This window comes from Salvia miltiorrhiza, chromosome 2, assembly GCF_028751815.1.
Source record: "Salvia miltiorrhiza cultivar Shanhuang (shh) chromosome 2, IMPLAD_Smil_shh, whole genome shotgun sequence".
Taxonomy (NCBI): Eukaryota; Viridiplantae; Streptophyta; class Magnoliopsida; order Lamiales; family Lamiaceae; genus Salvia; species Salvia miltiorrhiza.
The window spans coordinates 43,554,635-43,576,560 of record NC_080388.1 but is presented as its reverse complement, the minus strand read 5'-3'; the positions used below and the strand labels follow the sequence as shown (position 1 = coordinate 43,576,560).

Here is a 21,926-nt window from a genome sequence, read left to right as displayed (position 1 = left end):
ACTTCTGGAGTGCGTGGCTTCCTTTGAAACCAAAATAAAAAGGGTTAATTGCTAAAAATGTCACTTTGTTCCTCTTGTAAGATGTCATTGGTTTAAGTTGTTTTGTAGATTGTATTTTTGTTTGTTTGGAAATTTAATTTAATTTCTAATAGCTTGATTGTTGTTTGGTTAATTCATTGTAATATACAAATTCATTTGAATTAGTAATATACAAATTCATGATATAATATATTTCAACGTTACATTAGTTTTCTGGTCATTGTATAAGTTTAAGTGTATACATTATATCTTTAAAAAATCTCATTACATTACATTTTTTTGGTCTATATATTAAAAAAGTATAGTTTTTATTACAATAATTTATAAATTGTACTCTTTATGCTCCCATAAAATAGTCTTAGAAAGAGGCAACACAAGTTTTAACTAAAGTGATTGAGTGTAAGCTATAAATTAAGAGAGCTATTAGCAAGCTATTTAAGATTCGGCTCGTTCGGAGCTCGATTTAATTTCGAGTCAAGTTCAAGCCTGACAGCACTTGGCTCGTTGAACTTTCTAACATGTTCAGATTCAATTGTTCGCAAACATGTTTGCGAGCCTGTTCACGAACCCTCACTCGAGCCATCAATCGAGTTAGTGTACGAGCCTTAAACTAGTCGAGCTTAAGTAACATACAAGAAGCTTTTTCAAAAAATTCAACGAGTTCTAGTTCGAACATTATATATACGAACATCTAACGTGTCGAACTCAAGCTCGAATTCGACATTATCGAGCATCACCTCAGCCAAGCTCGAGCTCGGTAAGTGCGTGACGAGCCGAGGTCGATCAACATGATAAAAGCTTGAATAGAGCTTGAGCCTAGCTCAAACATCCGAATATTTAAACGAGCCGAGCTCGAGCCTTCTAGTATTCGGTCCGGCTCGTCTCATTTACGGCCATAGTTAGTGTATTGTGAGTGAATAAATAGTCTCACTTTAGAGGTAGTGTTAAAATGATTAATTAATTATGTTTTGAATGGAGATAGAAGTCCACCATATGATAAAATATGTAAATAAGTTGATATATTGATGGTAATATGTTAAAGGGCACTGTCTATAGATAGAAAGAAATTATCTTTGTAGACGTGCCAAAATGGTAAAAAAAAAAAAAGAAAAAAAAAAGATTATTTTTGGGAGATGAAAGGAGTATTATAAATCAAAATCAGATTAGAAATCAATCATTTTTAGCAATTAACCCAAATAAAAGTTCTTCAACTAGTCAAATATGTTTAATTTTTTTTTTTTTCTACTTGTATTATTAAAATTTTGAACTCCCCTTGAAGCGCTAGCAATTATAAATTTATTACTCATATGAAGTGACACTTCATACATTCTATATGTATAATAATAATACTAATACTAACCTGGCAAATGAAAATGCAAGAAGTGAAAATATTAAAAAAATTTGAACAGGTTTTACATTTTTGTCAACATCTAGCTTGAAATTAAAGCAATGCAGATTGCAGATACATAACAGTAGAACATAAGAATAGAAAATAGACTAAAGTGTAATATTAGGTTTATATTTTATACCAACAAATAGTTGGCACAATATAAATTGCTGACTAGTGACTGTATTTGATTAGAAGCTGCATGCTTCAATACTTGAAATAGAAAACATTATGGAAAATATAATTAATTAATCATTTTCCGATATTTTTAATTATAATCAGTATGAATTTGCATCAGTCCAGAAATAAATCTCTCTCTCTCTCTCTCTCTCTCTCTCTCTCTCACACACACACACACACACACACAGTTATTTATCTATTTTCAGAGGGCAGACACTCATTTTAGTATCATATATAGTTCTATTTATTTTTTTCATTAGTAACCGCCACATACATGAAAATTTTCAAAGGCTTCATATTTCTTAAAAATCCACTAACTTTAATCCATCTTTCAATCACAACAGATTTTTTTTTTTTTTCAATGTAAATTCGGTGTTTTTTCCATTGCGACAAGAACTCTATGATTGTAAAAATAAAAAGGCCTTCACGACTACATGTTTTTTTTTTTTTAATTATTATTATTAGGTATCGTGATTAGAAAGGTTTTCAAATTTCAAATTGATAATCATACAGTGTATGATAATTTAATTAACCCAAAGAGTAAACCCTTAATTTCAATATATAAGTTAGCTAGTTTTGTGTTTCATGCACATTAGTACTATTTTAGCGGCGACGATATAAGTACAAGCCTTTTACTCTTTGTCCTTCCCTATACAAGATGTCATGTTAAATAACTAGTTCACTGCAAATTTCTACGCTAAAAAAGAAAACTAAAGAAAAGAAGAGATGTATCAACATAAAATACTTACAAGATAGATTGTGCCATCGTGGACTAGAGAATTTAATCTGCTATAAACTTAAACCAAAAACTTAATTCACTCTAATAAGCATTAAGGCTATTATTACCATGAAGATTAATATAGTCGATTTGATTACTTCTTTACAGAAAGGCATCAAAGTCCAAAAGCAAAAATAAAAATATTTCAATGAATAAAGGAAGACAATTAAAGAAACACACCATCATTACGATCTTAGAAAAGAAAAAAAAAAAAAAAAAACATTTTCACCAAAAGAAACAAATTTAAAAAGCACAATCTAGTCCCATCTATTGCCACACAACCTTAGATCATCCAAAAAGACAACCTTCAATTCCCCAAATACCTCAAAAGTTCAAAACCTCCATCTAAAATCCATACATTCTTGAAGGAACAAAAAATGTCTCCTTTAAGAATTTTGTGTGCTGCCATAGCTCTTCTGCTTCTTGCACATTTCCCTGAATCTTCATCATACAAACAGCAAGATTCCAGCAGCCGTGGCTTCGACGAACACCATGTAAGTACGAAAATTTCAAAAAAAAAAAAGGTGCGCTTTGAGTGATTTTAATTAGAGAATGTATGGTGCAGGAGAGTTCTCAGAAGGTGTTTGATATTTTAGTTCATGGAATCTTGTTGTGGGCATCAATGGGATTCTTGATTCCTTTAGGAATATTGGTAATGAGAATTTCGAGCTGCAGAAGTGATTTTCAACCTTCTAGGCATAAAACAGTGTTCTATGTTCATGCAGTTTTGCAGGTAATTATTCAATCTACCTAGTTTTCAACAAATTAATTTGAGAGGAACCTAAAATGAATCAGAAGAAATGGAAATATATATAAATATAAAAAAACTATGGTAGTAAAGATTAGTTTTTACAGATGGTTGTGATAAAAAATCATTGTGTTACTTTATAGAGTTAATTATGGTTATTCTACATTTACATAAAGCATAATCATGATGCTCTTTTAATACTATAGCGTGGCCTGACTTGTGTCTTGAAATTCCTACAGTAGTATGAGATACATTAGGGTTAGGATTTTTGACGACACAATGCTACAGCTTATCTTTCCGACATCGGAAATTTTGTTATATTTGCAATTTTTTAAGATTAAATAATTTTATTTTTTTTTGCACATTATAAGATCATATCAACTTAATTCTCTTATTGATTTCAAATGCGTGCTATTTCAATTTTGAGAATTTCTAGTTACTAGTATAATTTTATATGATTGCTTGCTGCTGTTTTAATTGCTAATTCACAGGTGCTTTCAGTTCTACTTGTTACTGCTGGAGCAATTCTATCAATAAGAAACTTCGAGAATGCATTCAACAACACACATCAAAGAATAGGGCTGGCTCTTTACGCTGCTATTTATATGCAACTTATCCTCGGATTTAAAAGGCCTAAAAGGTAGTAATTAACAAAATATTTTATCCGTCAAATAAAGTTAATTATTTATTTGAGATTTGAAATTATTTCGGTACAAGTGTTTTTTTTTAACTACCAAGATGAATCATCTACTGCATAGTTACCAACCATTTTATATTACATTCACATATGATTGCCACGTTTCATGAAAATTGAAAAATATACTACTCCTATTTTCCGAAATTTACGACAATTCTAAGAAGAAAGAAAAAGGAATTATTTTAATTTTTCTAATTTTGTGCAGGGGGACTAGAGCTAGAAGTGCATGGTACTTCTTACATTGGTTACTAGGTACAATAACATGTTTGGTTGGAATCTTAAATATTTACACAGGATTACAAGCTTACCACAAAAGAACTTCAACAAACACAGCCACTTACACCATAATCTTCACAGCTCAATTATCTTTCATGATTATTGTATATCTTTTCCAAGACAAATGGGATTACATTTTAAGACAGGGGATGCCACCTGGCATTGTTGGTAGTGATCCAAACAATCCCTTAACATCATCTCAACAAGTGGAAGACCAAATTAGGGATTTGTTGAATGAACCATGTAGGAAGAGCAATGCATTGGGCACTCACTTTTCAAGAACCAATGTGCTCAATAAACTATTTCAACTTACTTAGAACACACGTATGATACGTGTTTTTTTTTTTTTTGCAATTCAATAATATAGTATTGTACATAATATGGCATTATATTCAAATACATTGTTTTGTTTTGTTCATGGGAATCCACAGTCATTATCTTTGAGCAAATCCACACTCCTGTATAATACCTGTAAATCATACAAGTCAGTTAATTACACTTGAAAACTTTGATGTGCAATACATGCAACCCACACACACTTGTAAAATTAGGTGTGTCAAGTAGACTTATAGAGATGATTGTGAGATTTGAACTTGTAACATTTAACTTTATAAATGCCCATTTTACCGTTAGATCATCCCAAAGAGATTCGAATATATTATTAGTGCTTCATCAAGCGCTGTTAAGGAACATAGCATATGCTAAGGTCTGAAGGTATATGATTATGTACATTGTTTATACATTATCATATACATGATTCACCTAAATATTTTTTAAATTTATGGGCATGCGTAGTGTGGATGAAGGTAAATTAATAGGAATCAAAGAGGCTTTGTCATGGATCAAAGAATTGGGTCTAACTCAAGGTTGGGTGGAATTCGATGCTATCAGTTCGCTTGAGAGAAACATCATTGAGAAGGATGTTATTGCAGCCAATTATCGAAGAGAACTGATGTTGTTACTGGATTTACGTATTAATCATGTTAGAAGAAATCAAAATGCTATAGCTCATTGTTTAACGAAAGCTGTGAGAGATATCCCTACACTTCATGTTTAGAATGAACTCCCCTCCTTTGTAAAGGGTTATCTCCATGTTCTATATTTGTATTCTTAAGAATATTCTCTCTTTTTCTAAATAAAAAATAAATAAAAAAATATAGGCAATGAAGACCTTTTGTGTTTGTAGAGAAGTTTAGAACTTAATCTCCACAACCTCTTTTCTTCAATTCAAAAAAATACATTTTAGGGAGCATCATATCATCAAGTTACATTAACTTCTCAAAAGAAAATTTTAATTTGTTACATGTATCTAAAACCTGATTCATATACTTATTAGTTTTTGGTTATTTACTTTTTGCCTTTATTTGACTACAAAATCACATATTCTATATATATCATTAAGCTATTAAAATTGTAATAATTTCATCAATAAAAATATTAATAAAAGCATTTTTGATACCATATCAATAATTTAATTACTTAATTGATAATTTTAAAAGTTGGGCATATTTTCAAGCAATATCCCAATTAAACGTATCCAGCAAAATTTGCTCTTTCCAAGGTACACAAGGGTAATTTCGTAAAACCAGCATCCTCATCATCTTCTTCTTCTTTCTTTTCTGCTCATTTCTCCCACTTCACAGCCGCACACACACACTTCAATGGCGTCTGTCGATCACCATATGCACGACCACGACCACGACGACCACCATCACAAGGAGTAATGAGCTTCTACTTAAAGTTTGATCAAAGTCATTCATTTCCCACAACTTTTTTTCCTCTTCAACTTTTACGGCTTTTAAAGCTATCAATCTCATTCGCCGCAAATGCAACAGGGAATCGTGGATTGGTCCGGACGGGAAGGTGTACCACAGCCACGATGGACTGGCGCCGCACTCGCACGACCCAATTGAATCCCCCGGCTACTTCACCAGACGAGCACCGCCGCTCCTTAATCGCGATTTCAACGAGAGAGCCTTCACCGTCGGTATCGGCGGCCCCGTCGGCACCGGGTATTTCTTTTTCCTTTCCAGTTTTTGACGTTTTGTGTAATTTTCTTTCAGCTCACAGTTGTCTTTTATAAAATAAATAAACAAATAAATAATTATATTTTGTTCTAACTTTTTAGTAATGCATTTTGAATTGTTGTTCAATTTTTACTTAGTGTGATTCTGCAGGAAGACGGCGTTGATGTTAGCTTTGTGTCAATTTCTGAGGGAAAAGTACAGTCTTGCAGCTGTACGTATATTTTTCTTGTTTTAATTTGTTTTTGCCGTATTTTTCTGCCTTTTTCCTAATAAATTCTCAGTTCTTTTTTTTCTTTTGTAATGCTAATTGTGAAAGCTATGTTTGCTTCCAAAAGTTATTGTAGGATGCAGGATTAGTTGAATTATTAAAATTTTGAGGGAATTGTATGATGAGATTTGTTGTGTTAAGAAAATTAAGGAGTTAAAGAGGCCTCTGTTGTGAATGTCGAGCATTGCAAGGGTGTAATCGAGTGGAGTTGAGAGTAGTCCCTATAGTGCCAACCTCGAGCTCAAACTTGAACATCTTAATTAATATTGAATAATCAAAACTCCAATACGTATTTGCATTCAGTTAAAAAGGCTATAATAGTATAATCCAAATCTGAAGAAAATTAATTATAAAATATAAACATTTTGGATTAAAAAAAGGTCAATATTTGATTCACATTTGGTTTATATTTATATTTGAATTATTAAGAAGAATTCTAAATATGTACATTGAAGCTTTTTTTTTTGAGGAAATGTACATTGAAGCTTGAGAAGGCTTGTGAACCTGATATTGTTGATTTCAAGATCAAGCTCGACTGAGATTACTTTCGAGTATTTTTTGCACCAGCTTGACTCACTTTTTACCCCTAACCTTGAAATGTCATTGATTGAACAGTTTTCTGTAAGTAGTGAATTATGTATACAAAGATTCTTCTTGGATGCTTCACCTAGTTTTCTGCCAAAGGTACAACTTGTAAGATGTGTATATGTTCTGATATTGAAGAGGAAAATGTATGTTAGTGTGTAAAATGATCCAAATGTGTGTGAAAAATGTTTTTTAGTATGTTTGGTTGACTCAGGCTCGGTTTTATGTTTGCTGTTATCGTTGTTGTTGATGGCCGTTTGATGGAAGTCTTTCTGGGGAATGATGTGAAACTTTGCAGGTGACGAACGATATATTCACAAAAGAAGATGGTGAGTTCTTGATAAAGCACGGAGCTCTTGCGGAGGAAAGGATCCGTGCTGTAGAAACTGGTGGGTGCCCGCATGCAGCTATTAGAGAAGACATCAGCATAAATTTGGGGCCTCTTGAGGAGCTCTCCAATTTGTACAAAGCAGATATACTCCTTTGTGAATCTGGTGGAGGTGATTCTCGACTCCATTTCGTGACATTCTTTGTTGAAACATTGTCTATAAAAGGGTTAATTGCCTTCAAGATACACCAACTTTCGGCTGTTTTTTGTTTTGCACATGAACTTTAAAATTTGTCTCAAAATGCACGAACTCTACTTTTTTTGGTTTTGCACGTGAACTTTTGTCACATAATACATGAACTTTACTTTCCTCAGATCTTCTCACAAACCTTAAATCCAAACAACAATCTTGAATTTCCACATAGTTTCCATGTTAATTTCGATTTGGGATTTGTGAGAAAATCTAGTAAAGTTCTTGCATTTTGGGACAAGTTTAAAAACACGTGCAAAACCACAAAAAAAAAAGAGTAAAGATTCTCGTAATTCTGAGAGAAGTTTTCAAGTTAATGTGAAAAAGGCAAAGACGGTTCGGAGTTTGTGTATTTTGAAGCAATTATCCCTTTATAATACTACCAATGTTATAGTTCTATTTCCGTCCCAAAATTATCGTACATCTTCTTGATTAAATGAGCACTATTTTTTCTTCCACTTGATATACATATACCCCTACCCTATTTCATGATCTTGGTAAATTATTAGTCTGGCATTTTAGGTGAGTAAACGTATGATAGTAGTGAAATTTTTGTGTCCATTTTACATGTTCAAATGCATTAAATACCTTTCTCTTAATTTATGCGGCTTCGACTTGATAGTAGTGAAATTTTCTTTTTGTTGCTTTATTTGCAGTTCAGACAATCTGGCTGCCAACTTCAGCCGAGAACTGGCTGATTATATAATCTATATAATTGATGTATCTGCTGGTGATAAAATTCCTCGGAAAGGAGGTCCGGGCATTACTCAAGCTGACCTCCTAGTAGGTTTCTTGCACCTTCTAGCTTCTCGAGTTCACTATATTACTAATAGTTGATTTCTCGGCCGTGGTTCTTCCTCGGGGTTAATCTAATTGATTGACCGTTTTGTTGCAGGTGATCAACAAAACTGACATTGCAGCTGCAGTCGGAGCCGATTTGTCAGTCATGGAACGTGATTCACTCCGAATGAGGGATGGTGGTCCGTTTGTTTTTGCTCAGGTTCGCTCCACATCCCGTCTCCATAGTCACTCTGGCACTAGACAAGCTTTATTACTCATAACTTCATCAGTTTGATTGTGTCTTCTTTTACCCGTTATTAAGTGCTTGATTACTAGCATCAAGAGGGTTTATTACACTGTTCTTCGTTGGTTTTCTTACTTTTGATGGCATACAGCCAACTTCTACGACTGCCTGATCAAAGAAATTCATCAAGAACCCTCTGCAATGTTGTCATGGAAGGCGCAAGCCTTCAAATAAGTGCATTGTTGGTTGATTTTTGAGAAAATATGTTTACCACGACAACTAAACACCGATCTTTTATGTTGCTAAGAAATTAGGAGGTGTTTACTTTTGGTGATAAACTGGATTTACAATACATAGGGAAAAGTAAAACGCCCCCTTATAATTCTTGTTTTCATGGCTGTGTTTCGGAACACATCTCGGTGTCGTGTACATTATATGGTGTCCTTGATGATCTCATATGGAAAAGTATACATGCTGAATTGTGAAATTTGTGTATAAGCAGGTGAAGCATGGTGTTGGAGTGAAGGAAATTGTGGAACACATTTTAGGAGGTTGGGAAGCAGCAACGGGAAAGAAACGTCGTTAGTTTCGTCGTTGGTGGCTCTTCTGTGTTGTGTGATTTCTGTTTCTGTCTCTTTTCTTGCTTGTTTTAGAAACCTTGAGACCTCTCGACACCACTTACCTTGTAATATGACTATGTTTTGCCTTCTCTTTTGAACTGCGGTTGCAATAAAAGATAGGAAAATTATTTTGGAATGTAGAATCTCGTCTCAGCCGTTCTTGCACGATAGTTTTGTATCTATATGGGATGATTGGATTTGATTTGCTGGAATATATGATGAGTTAATATGGCAAAATAGATACTACTATAAATTGGCTACAAAGATATAAAAAAAATATGAGTTTATTTTTAAACTTAAAGTTTTGTTTTTTCCTTAATTGATGAGAGAGAAATAAGGCCATATATAAAAATACCTAAAAATAATTTGGACCATTTCTCAATCTATGTATCCTTACTTGATGAATTTTAGACTAAATTCATGAGTTTAGAAGTTACTGATTCTAAATTAAGGTTAGTTTTAGGACAATTTACAACCAAACAATTGATTTGTTCAAGGGAAAGTTTGCGATCAAGAATAGTAACTTTGATTGTGAATTGTCCTTTAAACCAAATTCATTATTGGCGGTGAAGTAAGGGATAAATTAGTGGCTAATTTTCATTTTTTCTATGTTGATGATTTTTTTTGTGATCTTAATTATCTTAAACGACTATTTATCAGTTAACTCAATATAGGACCTTCATATTGTAAGCTTCCATTGACTTTATTAGAATTTGTTGAAGAATGGATGAAAAAACTCAAGACATAGTTTGAGAATATGGTCTTAATCCGAGCATTTTTACACCAAATGTTGTCAGTTTTTTTGTTTCTAGTTATGTGTTTGATTTCAATGATATGTGTTACAACATTATGTAATTTTCACCGATGAAATAAACTATGAAACTGAAACATGAGCAACAAAACTAAACCAACATCCATCATATTCATGGACTTGTGGTCCTTGCATTGAGTGGCAAGTCCACCTTCATAATTGCAAGTAACCATCTAACCAACACAAAATGAGATAATCCACAACCCATCTACAAACATCACAGCAATATTAGATCCATCACAAAATGTTGTTACTACACCAACACAGTTAGTAAACCATCAAAATCATTACAACACATCAGATTAAACAAATACAAGCTTTCAAGATTATTGTTTGCCTCACCTCACCTCATACTCCCCCTATAAATTAATCTCATTCAAATCACACTAAAAGAAGTCTCTTGGTTTGAGAGAAAGAATCATGGAGGGGAGGAAGCTAGCTCTCTATTTCGTCGCTGCGCTCGTTGCTTTTGCTGACGTTGGGGCAGGAGCCGGAGACGTTGGAGCGCCGGCACCTGGGCCGAGCACCTCCGGGGTGGCAACGCGTGTCCCTGCTGTAATGCCACTTGTTATTGCTTTCTTTTTGAGTTTTCTGTAGTTCATCAAATCAAGAATGTATGAGAATTTGGACACCTTTTTCTTGGAAAAATGAAGAAATTGGAAGACTTCATTTTTTTCTATTTACTTGTGTGCATGTTATGAATATATGTACAAACAAACAAACAAAATAGTTTCGTTAAAAGTTGAGCACAGAATCCCACATCGGAAATCTGAAGAACAAAGAGTTGATATCTGTAATAAAAGCGGAAATGAGGGAATGCAATAGTTATCTTTGCGCTTGGGGCAATGACGCAGCTAGTGAGGTTCTAACCGAGGCGCGTCTATTGCTGGTTGAAAACTATTTCCAAACCCCCTCTTTGGCCCGGGCTTGACTCGGGCCATCGAGAATTTCTGGAAGAGCTTCCTTTTAGGTAAAGCTCTACAATTCCTAGTTATAAAATTTCACTCCTATAATATTTTGCTCAATTTCCGATTTCTGCAATTTTAGACTCGTTAGTTGCTGAAAAAATCTAAAATTTGATGGAATTTTTTCGTTAATTTTGATTCTGTATTTTACTTGTGATCTTGTAGGAGCAAATCACGATATAGAATGAGATTTAGCACTGAACCTCAAATTTTAAGTTAAAAATTTATTAATTAGAATTTTGGCTGTTAATAAAAATATATTACTTAGAATTTTATTACTATATGATAAAAATATCATTTATTTTATATGATAGATATTAGTATTAAATTTATGTTAATCGGACACAGGGTCCAAGCCGCTCAAAAAGTAGAAACATACGACCCAGAGGGGGCTACAAAAATTCAGGAGACAAATATTCCAAAATAAAATAAAAAGTTAAACAAATATTCCAAAATAAAATAAAAGGTTAGATTAAAAATTTCAGAAGACAGAAATATAAATTGAAAAGTAAAATAAAATAATAAAAAAAAGAAGAAAATTGGGTTTATAAGAGACAAATATTCCATAATAAAATAAAAGGTTAGATTAAAAAATTCAGAAATATAAATTGAAAAGTAAAATTTAAAAAAAAATTGGGTTATAAGATCCACCGAAGTGGGAAGCCTAAACCGGATGTGCGGTAACAGATAAAGCCCGAAAGCTGTTCCCGTCCCTGTCGGGGGAGATGCCAACCATCTCTCCTTTCTACGAACACGAGTTCACCTACTGCTTCTCTCTTTATAAACCATTTAAACTGATGTTCAAAATCCGATGTGGTACAAACTACAATTTCGCATCCAACCTCTCAACTTCACTCTATTAGTATATAATCATATTCTTTAAAGTCAGAACAAACTTACAACAAATAGTAGGCAATTCTCAAATATCAAGAGTGATGATTTAGCATTACATTTGCAAAACACCAGTCTTAAATTGCAAATATAACATTAGAATTCAACTAGAGCTACAAAGTTAACAACACCACGAATGTTAGTGAACACAGATTGCAGCCATCTCTACAGCTCCGGTAGGCCACGACCAATACAAAGTCATTCATAAGCCAAGGATTTGGATCTCTAGATAGCCAGACACACGATATTTGGAAGATCTTGGGTTGAGCTAATGCTGGGGGAGCTTTGGAGTCGAGATATTTTCACATGAAGTAAACTATATTTTTGTCCCTGACGATCATCAAGCTGCCCTTTTCGTGCATTATCTGCAGACGAGATGATTCGTTTTCTGTTATATTTTTCAAAGTCCGTAGAATATACAGAGTTTATTGAACTGAATATTGATATTACCTCCAAAAGAGCCATGATCTCTGCTGCAGAGTAAGGGGCACCTGTGCCGCTGTTAACTACGCCCTCAATATCGGCAATCGACATTTGTTCCACGTGTTGGGTGTGTCTATACCTCCCCAATGCAGCGCTGAATGTATCTAATCTGCTTGCAGGGAGAAGATTCGAGGCGAGTCAGCCTCACAAGTATTACAAGTACATATGCTAGGAAATGAATCGTCAGTTAAAATGAATTCTTGATCAATAAATGAATATATAGATCAAAACAGACCTCTCTGATGATATGTTCATTTCAGTTGTTGGAGGTGGGTCTACATCCATCGCTTCCATATCACTTCCAAAAAAAAAAATATTATCAATGAAATTGTAATATATATGGAACATTAATTTAGAGAAAAATCAAATGGATAGCACATCAAAGACACCAAACTCCACAGTAAATAGACCTAGAGAGTTAAAATTGGCACTTACTCTGTTGTGGCAGTAGAGCCAGCATTGTTGGTCTTTTTTCTTCCAGTTCTACGAGCTCCATCATTATTACCAGCCTCAGTGTCCATGGTGCTGTCTCTTTCCATTTCTCTCAGCTTTTCTTGCTCCCGCGCCTCCATTTCACTCAGCTCTTGATGATAAATGGCGAAGTTTAGAACTTGAAGAGCAGCTTCAGCATCCGACTTAAGCACCTGTTTCAAGATCAAACATTATAGCAAGTCTAGAAAATCATCAAACGCACAAAATCATCATGGTCATAATTTGTAAACTGATTAAGATTGTAAGGGTGTTCCTTCAAAAGGTTTCTCTTCTTTGCAAATAACTATGTAAAGAAGTGTCAAATTATGTCCAACTAGAATCGAGATAATGAATGAACTGAACCATTCTGCTGTAGTACCTGTCTTCGCAGCCTCAATTTAGCATGAGCAGTTGATAGACGAATTATTGTTTCTAAGGTTCTTGCAGTGATTGGAAGTGTCCCTCCAGTCTAAAACATATCACATATTTCATTTAGGTGACGATAACCACAGCTTAAATTCCAAAAGTTAAATCAGATCGGTGTAGTATTTACCAACCTTTACATTTGAACTTGCATTTCTGAGCTCTGCATATGTAGTTGCTATGTGTTCAGATGCCTAGAGAAATGATTTGTCAATCAAAAAAATCGAAATGTCAAATGAATTGAGCATGAGGTGTGAGTGTCCACAATATCATTAAAGTTCAGGACATGGCATAGAATCGGTTATCATATATCTTTATGCTCTCAAGAAACCTCACCTCATCAGTAAGCTCAGGCTGAATCCTGTTTTTGGCATAGTGAATATACTTCTTGAGAAAATTGATGGTGAGAGTATCTCGTTTACGACTCCTGTCAGATCTTCTCCCATGTAACATTCTGTTGTATTTGACAAAAACAGTAGAACCGGCCTCGGGATCATCCTCCACCTCATTTCTTGAGCTCTCATCTAATCTTGTGCCTGCGTACAAGGTGTTCAATAACTTATATGTTCTAGATTTATATCTTTACATAGTTATACATCTGCATTTCAATTGAGAATATGGCGTCTATATTTAATAGAAAAATAGACTTCACAGACCTCCATCAGCTACTGATCGATAACGATGCATTCTTAGCACGTGTTCTGAAATCTGGCGATCAATCCCAGGATCCATTTGATCCAAAACAATGAACAGCAGATCAAAACGAGAAAGCAGAGAATCCGGAAGTCCGATATTCTTAGTTGGAGTTAGCGAACGATCATACTGTGCATATAGTCGATATGGCATTAATAGTGTGCATGATAGGGATCAGCAAGCGTTGAACTTTCAAATGCTTTGAGGACTTACAGTTCCGTATATTGGATTGGCAGCTGCCACTACACTACACCTAGCATTTAAAGATGCATGAATACCAGCTTTGGCAATTGTTACTGTCTGCTGCTCCATCACTTCATGTATAGCAACACGATCTTGGTCATTCATCTTGTCGAACTCATCAATACAAACGACTCCTCTATCTGCAAGAACCATGGCACCAGCTTCTAGCCTTCTCTCCCCTAAATTCATGGAATGATCAAATGAGCAAAATCAAAAATCTAATGCTTAAACCACAACCAAGACCATAGTTTACCTGTTTCTTGATCAGAAGTAACTGCAGCTGTCAACCCAACCCCAGAAGAACCTCGACCGGTGGTAGATATGGCTAGAGGAGCAATGTTCATGATGGCTCTCAACAACTGAGACTTAGCAACTGAAGGGTCTCCAACCATCATCATATTTATATCACTAGAAATAAGAAAACAGCATATAAGGTCAAAAACATCTAGAGCAGGCAACAAGAACAAGAAGCCATGCTCAAAAGAATTAGGCACAGGAAACAGGCAAATCTAATACAGTGGCATTCCTTACCCCCTCAAGTGGGTTCCATTTTTCAAGTTTTTCTCATTTCCCCCAAGCATCAACAGAATGACAGCTTTCTTTATCCACAAATGCCCGTATATAGAAGGTGCGAGAGAATTAGCAAGTAGATCAAATGCATCTTCTCTTTCAGATATCTTTCTAATATTTTTCATATCATCACTTGAATACTGTAAATTCTGTGACATTTTGTTAAGAAGAGATACATTGTTGGCTATAAGGACAGTCCTGCATTAGCAACGAGAAGCATTGTAAATACAAATCGATAAAAAAAAGGTGAAACAGATTACTAGAAATTTCTTCTGCAGACATAATAACCTGAACACTCCATTCACACTGCCTTTGCTTTTCCCAGGCAGAGCCTTGTAAATCCCAACAATTGCCACACGATCCCCAGGCTTACATGAATCCACCAAATCGTCTTCTACAATGATATCCACAGTTCTAGGAAGTTGTCCAGGGGCTGAGTTTTCCGGAACCTCTTGCATAGATAGTGTCTGGTGGTCCTTATAGGTGCACAAACCAAACTCAGTTACCAACAAGTTGCCATTATCATCCTGCAACAAGTTGGAACTTATCAGAGTTACCTCAAGGTAAAATGATTAGAGAATAGAGAGGGGAACACAAGAAATCTTACACGTGTTGGATACACTGATCCAGTGGGCAAGCCAATGTTTGATGTAATGTCCCTGTATTCCCTAACTGTGAATTTATCAGTAGCAGGGCAAAAGTGGACGCTTTTTACAACCTTTGGCCTAACAAGAGAACCTACATATAGAACAAAAGGTTCCAATTATTAGATTCCCGGTTACAAATTTGAACTAGGGGAAATAACACTGCAGTACTTCATGGATGCTCTAAGTAGAATCACTACAATAGTAAAAGCACATTTGCCTTGTACATGACGATACTTTTATATCAGTTCAATCATACAACTGACAATACTATATAAGAGAACTCACAACTGCTAATTGCCCTGTACGATAAAACTCAACCCCAAATTCTGAAATTGTAGACCTTGTAACTTTAAGAAATTATTAATACTAGTAGGTAATGCCGATCTTTCACTAATTTACCTGCAAAAGTTAACTGATTAACACTCTACCAAAACACCAGTTATATGCATTATGCTACTTCGCACAATTATGCAATTTAATTCAAATTTCTCAAAGATCATTCAAATTAACACACTTACATTTAGTAACAATGCCCTCGACACAAACCATTGAGCCAATAAAGCCAGACAAGAGATCTCTTGGCGTCACCCTTCTCGAAACAAAGGGGCCCTCGAGACCAACCAAAACCTGCTCCCCTTCCTTGAGATACTTGGCATTCATGCTCCTAGCCATATCCGTCACCGCATCACAGAGTGGCTGTATGTACTCGCTTGGAGTTTGCAAGAGCCTGCAATTTTTACAAAATATCACTTAGGGATACAACAAAATTTATTCAAACACTAAGTAATTAGCAGACAACTGCCGTCAACCTTCGCGCCAGATCCGTGCCTTCTCTGTGGTGGTAGAAATGAGCGAGATTAATCACACAACGGCGACGGTTTTGGTTGAACATTAGGTCGAGAGATTTCTTCAGTTCAATGTTGTAATCCTGCGAATCAAGCATTTCACAAGATGCTTAATAAGAAATGCCAACTACCAGAAAATTGAAAACAATTACAAATTCAGTAAATTGAATCATGCTGTTTGAAAACCCACAGTTTGCTCGAAAAATTTGAGGAAAGTGCGCTTGTGCGCCGTCCTGATATCATCGCTGAGATCCATCCCGAATCTTCTTCAGCTCCCCTTTCAGTCGGAAATGCCTCCAATTAGATCGCGCGAGGGAGAGGAGTAAGGAAAAAATCGAGAAGAAATTATCTTTTATTTTTTGGGGGGTTAGGGCTTCGGTATTTGGCGGGAAAGAGGTAAGCAATTTTGGCGGGCAAATTGAAAGGGGTGTGTTTATTGGGCTGCTGGGCCCTTATTTGCTGTCTCGGTTTGATTATTTCTCTTCTGTTGGGCTGAATATGATCTGAGTTTTGACTATAATATTTTTATTTATCTTTTTAGTTGGGGGAAATTTTGACTATATTACAAACAGTGGGTAACATATAATCGTTTGGCTCACTTTCAACTGTCATTAGCTGCCTTCTCGATGAGTTTCCTTTGGAGAAAAAGAAGTTGCAAAAATCTTTTCTGTAAATATGTATACACTCGATATAATTTTTTCTAAATTGGTAAGCTGATTTTGTAAACTTACTTCAAAGATAACATTAATATTTTTTGTGGATAAGAAAATTGGAATTTATGCTATGGTCACTCATTCTTGCAAAGGGGACCAAAACCATTCGGATAGAATAATAATATTTGTCAAATTCCGAGATTTAATACATTATTCAAGATTTGTTAATGACAACATATATACTAATATTATTACTTGGATGGTGAGAATGATAGATGAGAGGCAATCAATGTCTGACTATGTAACGATTTGCGCCATGGCTACCACCTGATTGATTAACAAATGTTTACATATAAAAAATAGTAGTATCTGATTTTCCTGTTCTATCCTTATTTTCTTTCATGATAAGTACATTTTCCCATACTGCAGTTTTGCTCGAAAAAAGAATGACCTTTCACTTTAGGGAGATTTGCTTTGACACACAAGTTTCTAATCTATACTTAAAATACCAACTTACTACACTCCATTGCCATCTTGATTTTTTTAATTTTTTTTTTGTTGAAAAATATGACTTGATTCTAACATGGAAGACAATCATTGTGGTTTGATTACTTTTTACTTTGAGGTTATGATTGGTACTATGATTCATTTTCTCTTTGTCAGATAATGCACGTATGTGACATTAATTTGAAGTTTTCGCCTTAAATATTATGTTATGTTCGTTTTACACTTTCCCGCTCACTCATTTTTAAGTTTCCATGCACTTTTTAAGTTTTCGCTTCCCCTCCGTTGTATTGTATATATCATGAGGTGGATTAAAGCTAAATGGGGGGTGTTTTGAAATAATAGAGGTTTTGTTAAAAGTTGCTCCCATTGTTTGGAAGGACTCGATTTTGGTTTTGAAGATGTAATTACACTCATATTTACGAGGAGGCAAATGGATTTGTTAAAAGTGGAAGATGGATGTCGTCCATTTAGTTTTTTTCCCACTAAAATTTCCTTGAATGGGTTTTAACGTTAATAATACAGCTTGTGCAAGGTTGCTTTAGTATTTCTTTCTTCTTTTTCTTTTATATCACTACCTCTACTTTTGCCTCAAGGCTCCTTTAGGTTTTCTTTCTTCTTTTATATCACTACATGTATTCGCCGATGGCATTTCGAGATTTTTTATATATTTTTGCATATCTCAAATGACATAAGTTGATAACAACCCAAATACGTGTTGAAAATTTAGGAAAGGTTGAGATATACACGATTCATTATTGAAAAAAAATACTAGTATATATTTTTAATGGAAATAAGGCTGAAAGTGATCTCTGAAGAAGCATAAAAAAAAGTATTAGGGGTTGTTCAAGACAAAGGTACATACAATTAAAAATAACACAACTGTTGCTACAAGATTGAAGCAAAAATGATGCTTTCCAGAAGAGGTTAAAATAAACGCTCGGGTGGAATACTAGTGCTCAAGAAACTAGAGCTTAGGGCCTGTTGAGACGAATATAAGCCCGGCCGGGAATGCTGAAGGAGAGCGACTAGTACAACGAGACGAGGAAGCCGGCTGCAAGCAACTCAGTTGGAAGCTTGAACCGAATCATGGCTTGAATGCAGAGAACGCGACAACAGAGTTGTGACCTCCAAATCCAAAGGAGTTCGAGATTGCTGCAAATGATTTTCCGGATAGAAGTGAGAAAACCAGGGTGCAAGATTGAGAAACCAGAGCGTATAAAACCTCATTGTTCAACGTTGAATAAGATAATAGTATACGAGATCTTACCAACATTGATGTCGTGCTGCTGTTTTTCATTTGCAACGGTGTCAAAATCTACAGACGGCTCTCGGTTCTGCAGAAGCACAGTATATATGTAACTTGTAATATTGAAGAAGAAAAAAAACAATTGGAAAGAGAAACTTGGAGCAAACTTGAACTGTAAAATAGCCACGGACTGTGTTTCAAGTATCCGTTCATTTATTGTTTTTAACTTACAAATTGATTTATGGTGGGATGAAGCCATCCCATTGTAATTGCTTTTACTGTTGCAATAGCTTCCAAACCACCAGCAGCGCCAAGACAGTGCCCTATCATCGACTGTAAGAAGATAAAAACGCAGAAAATCAGAATCATGCGCATGTGTGTGTGTGCAAGAGAGAGGGAGAGAGAGAGTATTCACCTTAGTTGCATTTATTTTGATCCCAGAAGTATTCTTGAATACCTTCTTAATAGCGTTTAGCTCGGCTAAATCACCCACGATCGTGGAAGTAGCGTGTGCATTTATGTAGTTAACCTGAAAAAGCATGTGTTCCGACCAGTTATAGCTGCTTTCTCGAAGAGTTGCTACCATAGCAACTTTCGAAGATACCTCAGCATTTAATTTACTAAAGAAAATAATCCCAAAATCATTTTTCAATGTCAATTTTGAGTTCGAATTTAGTATGCAATAACAGAGGCAAGAAATAGGTTTTCTGTGTCAAAAAAAATACCACATTAACTAGGACATGGATGATCATGAAATTATGAACGTGCTATACAGTTGTAAAGAATATCGTTGCATTAAGATAGATGGTTTTAACCCTTCCTAGGAAAAGGTGTACCCGTGAAGAGCATCATACGAAAATATAATTCAAATCTAGAGACGAAAGAAGTACCTCTTCGGGTGAAACGCCAGCATCTTCGAGGGCACTCTGAATACACGACGAGACTCCAAGTCCATCAGCTCTAGGATCTGTCATATGATACGCATCACAATTTACCGCACCTCCCAAATATTCAGCAACGATTGGCGCCCCTCGTTTCATTGCGTGCTCCAAACTTTCCATCACCTTTTTAAAAAGATAGAAGAAACACTAATTTAAGGCTACCTAATCATGTTTGCAGACCCGAAATTTTGAAAAAGATAGCACGCTCACCAAAACTCCAGCACCTTCGCCCATAACAAAACCATCTCGATCTTGGTCCCAGGGCCTTGAAGCAGTTTGTGGATCGTCGTTTCTTTGTGACAACGCTCTGCAAGCAACAAAACCACCCAATCCAATAGGAATAATTGCAGCTTCAGTTCCACCAGCAATCATCAAATCAGCTTCTCCCCTGCGGATGTGGTTGGCAGCCGCATAGAAACAATAATTCGAGGTGGCACAAGCAGTGGAAATCGAATAGTTGGGTCCCATCAAGCCAAGATCAATTGCAAGCAAAGCAGAGGCCATGTTTGTTATAGCGTAAGGTATGAAAAACGGAGTTATTTTCCGGTGACCTTTCTCTATTAGAGCCTTGACGCCATCGGAGAATACTTGAAGACCACCCATTCCCGTCCCGACCAGAACACCACCTCGGATCTTATCAATCTGCAATAACAACAAACCAAGTTAAAATGAATTACAAAAAAATCAGTTTTGGCAAGATTTCACACTACAAATGGAAGCATAATGAAACTAGACAAAAATCAAACAATACCATAGGTCAAATTCCAAATAAAATTTAAAAAACACAATCAAACAATGGTTTCTCATTAACCAATTCAACAACACCAATCCATGTCCAATGCAAAAAGGCGGTGAATTTACACGCACTAGAAATTGGGCCCCAAAAAGGCCAACAAGATATTCTCAATCTACCAGCCACAACGATATGAAAAGACTTCACACACAGTGATGAGGCAAATGATTTTTTTTTTTTGGCATTGGCATCTATGAAAAAGCTACTACTCACTACGAAAACAATATCTTCATCACATTATCAAACCCAAATTATAGATCACAAACCAAGTAGACAGCAGCCAAGAATTTAGCAGCCAATCCCAAGGATTAACAAATCGATATAAAGGCCAAAATGAATTGCAAAAATACCATTTTCTGGAGAGATTTCCACACTGCAGATGGAAGCAAAACAACTAGACACAGATAAGCCAATTGGAAAAAATTCCTACAAGCCAAACAGTTAGTTACTTCTAAACAACACGAACCAAAGCTCAATGCAGATAGCAAATGGATCTACACACTAGAAATCGGGAGCTCCAAAAAAAACTCAGCATTAATACTCACTACTAACACAGCATCCTCATCACATTATCAAAACAAAATTCAAAGACGAATATAGATCGTATAACAAATAGACAGCAGCCAAATCCCAAGAAATAAATTCGATAGAAAGGTAAAGATGAATTGCAAAAACCCCTTTTTGGCCAGATTTTCACACTGTATTCGAAAATTTTCATACAAACTAAACAGTTAGTCGCTTCTAAACAACACGAATCAAAGCTCAAATGCAAATAGCCAATGGATCCACATACAGACACAGTAAACATCGGAAACTCCGAAACACTCAGCATTACTACTCACCTACTAAACCAACATCCTCATCACACTATCAAAACCAAATTCAAATATATATATATATATATATATATATATATATATATATCGTTTTCTCCGAAATCACGGAAACCTCAAAATCAAGCTGGAAAAGGCACAATTATACCTTATTGATCTTCTCCCCGCCAAGATCTGCGCTCTCGAGCGCCTTCTTCCCGGCGACAATGCAATACCTCAAGCAATCGTCCAATCTCCGATCATTCTTCCCGTCAATGTAGCCCTCGGAATTGAAGCCACGAATCTGGCCGCCGAAGCGGGTGGGAACTTGGACGCATCGAATCTATCGATCAGTGTGATGCCGCTCTCGCCGCTCAGCAGCTTCTCGTAGTAGGCGTCAACCTCGTTCCCGAACACGGAGACCAGCCCCATGCCCGTGATCACCACGCGCTTCTTGGGGTCCGTCTCCCGCTTGGGCGCCGCGGCGGCGGAGGCGGAGACCTTGAATGGGAGCTTCTTCTTGGCGGGAAGCCTGGCGCTGGTGCTCCCAGGCAGGGCGCCGGAGCGGAGCGGGTCGAGAGGGGAGGGGCGGAGCGCGACGGAGTTGAGGGATTGCATGGCGGCAAGAATGGCGATGGGAACGAGGTGGTATTGATGAGGTTTGGGTGAAGGGGTTAAGGTTGATGGAGCTGTGAAGGGGGTTTTATTGTCTCACATTTTGATTG

The 21,926-nt window shown here is 35.9% G+C and overlaps 3 protein-coding genes, 2 non-coding genes and 1 pseudogene across 5 annotated transcripts; 3 read left to right on the top strand and 3 right to left on the bottom strand.

The window, feature by feature from the left end:
• The first annotated feature begins 2,604 nt into the window (after positions 1 to 2,604).
• Positions 2,605 to 4,554, top strand: LOC131013602 (cytochrome b561 domain-containing protein At4g18260-like). Its single transcript, XM_057941725.1, has 4 exons — positions 2,605 to 2,878; positions 2,950 to 3,117; positions 3,624 to 3,772; positions 4,035 to 4,554. Exons 1-4 carry the CDS (start codon positions 2,762 to 2,764, stop codon positions 4,420 to 4,422), a joined length of 822 nt encoding a protein of 273 aa, XP_057797708.1. The 5' UTR covers positions 2,605 to 2,761; the 3' UTR covers positions 4,423 to 4,554.
• Positions 4,555 to 5,615: 1,061 nt separating this feature from the next.
• On the top strand, positions 5,616 to 9,343 carry LOC131013603 (urease accessory protein G). Its single transcript, XM_057941726.1, has 7 exons — positions 5,616 to 5,825; positions 5,941 to 6,117; positions 6,283 to 6,343; positions 7,284 to 7,485; positions 8,225 to 8,346; positions 8,459 to 8,563; positions 9,090 to 9,343. Exons 1-7 carry the CDS (start codon positions 5,767 to 5,769, stop codon positions 9,171 to 9,173), a joined length of 810 nt encoding a protein of 269 aa, XP_057797709.1. The 5' UTR covers positions 5,616 to 5,766; the 3' UTR covers positions 9,174 to 9,343.
• Positions 9,344 to 10,845: 1,502 nt separating this feature from the next.
• LOC131013773 (U4 spliceosomal RNA) lies at positions 10,846 to 10,996 on the top strand. Its single transcript, XR_009097855.1, has one exon. It is a non-coding gene; the product is annotated as a U4 spliceosomal RNA (small nuclear RNA).
• Positions 10,997 to 11,609: 613 nt separating this feature from the next.
• LOC131013759 (U6atac minor spliceosomal RNA) lies at positions 11,610 to 11,738 on the bottom strand. Its single transcript, XR_009097842.1, has one exon. It is a non-coding gene; the product is annotated as a U6atac minor spliceosomal RNA (small nuclear RNA).
• A 74-nt stretch (positions 11,739 to 11,812) lies between these two features.
• Positions 11,813 to 16,642, bottom strand: LOC131013596 (DNA replication licensing factor MCM3 homolog 2-like). Its single transcript, XM_057941721.1, has 16 exons — positions 16,440 to 16,642; positions 16,214 to 16,332; positions 15,923 to 16,131; positions 15,365 to 15,495; positions 15,046 to 15,284; positions 14,719 to 14,955; positions 14,441 to 14,595; positions 14,158 to 14,366; positions 13,908 to 14,073; positions 13,588 to 13,787; positions 13,386 to 13,445; positions 13,208 to 13,297; positions 12,793 to 13,001; positions 12,593 to 12,655; positions 12,325 to 12,466; positions 11,813 to 12,239 (listed from the first exon to the last, which is right to left on the bottom strand). The coding sequence occupies exons 1-16, from the start codon at positions 16,503 to 16,505 to the stop codon at positions 12,177 to 12,179; spliced, it is 2,358 nt and encodes a 785-aa protein (XP_057797704.1). The 5' UTR covers positions 16,506 to 16,642; the 3' UTR covers positions 11,813 to 12,176.
• Positions 16,643 to 18,161: 1,519 nt separating this feature from the next.
• LOC131013597 (3-oxoacyl-[acyl-carrier-protein] synthase I, chloroplastic-like) lies at positions 18,162 to 21,926 on the bottom strand (annotated as a pseudogene).

Excerpts from the sequence above, each read along its gene's own strand:
- LOC131013602 (XM_057941725.1), top strand. The coding sequence starts at position 2,762 with ATGTCTCCTTTAAGAATTTTGTGTGCTGCCATAGCTCTTCTGCTTCTT. Across the intron at positions 2,879-2,949 it reads GTGGCTTCGACGAACACCAT|GAGAGTTCTCAGAAGGTGTT; the intron begins GTAAGTACGAAA and ends TGTATGGTGCAG. Across the intron at positions 3,118-3,623 it reads ATGTTCATGCAGTTTTGCAG|GTGCTTTCAGTTCTACTTGT; the intron begins GTAATTATTCAA and ends GCTAATTCACAG.
- LOC131013603 (XM_057941726.1), top strand. The coding sequence starts at position 5,767 with ATGGCGTCTGTCGATCACCATATGCACGACCACGACCACGACGACCAC. Across the intron at positions 6,344-7,283 it reads AAAAGTACAGTCTTGCAGCT|GTGACGAACGATATATTCAC; the intron begins GTACGTATATTT and ends GAAACTTTGCAG. Across the intron at positions 8,347-8,458 it reads TTACTCAAGCTGACCTCCTA|GTGATCAACAAAACTGACAT; the intron begins GTAGGTTTCTTG and ends GTTTTGTTGCAG.
- LOC131013596 (XM_057941721.1), bottom strand. The coding sequence starts at position 16,505 with ATGGATCTCAGCGATGATATCAGGACGGCGCACAAGCGCACTTTCCTC. Across the intron at positions 15,285-15,364 it reads GATCAGTGTATCCAACACGT|GATGATAATGGCAACTTGTT; the intron begins GTAAGATTTCTT and ends AACTTGTTGCAG. Across the intron at positions 12,656-12,792 it reads GGCTCTACTGCCACAACAGA|TGATATGGAAGCGATGGATG; the intron begins GTAAGTGCCAAT and ends TTTTTTTGGAAG.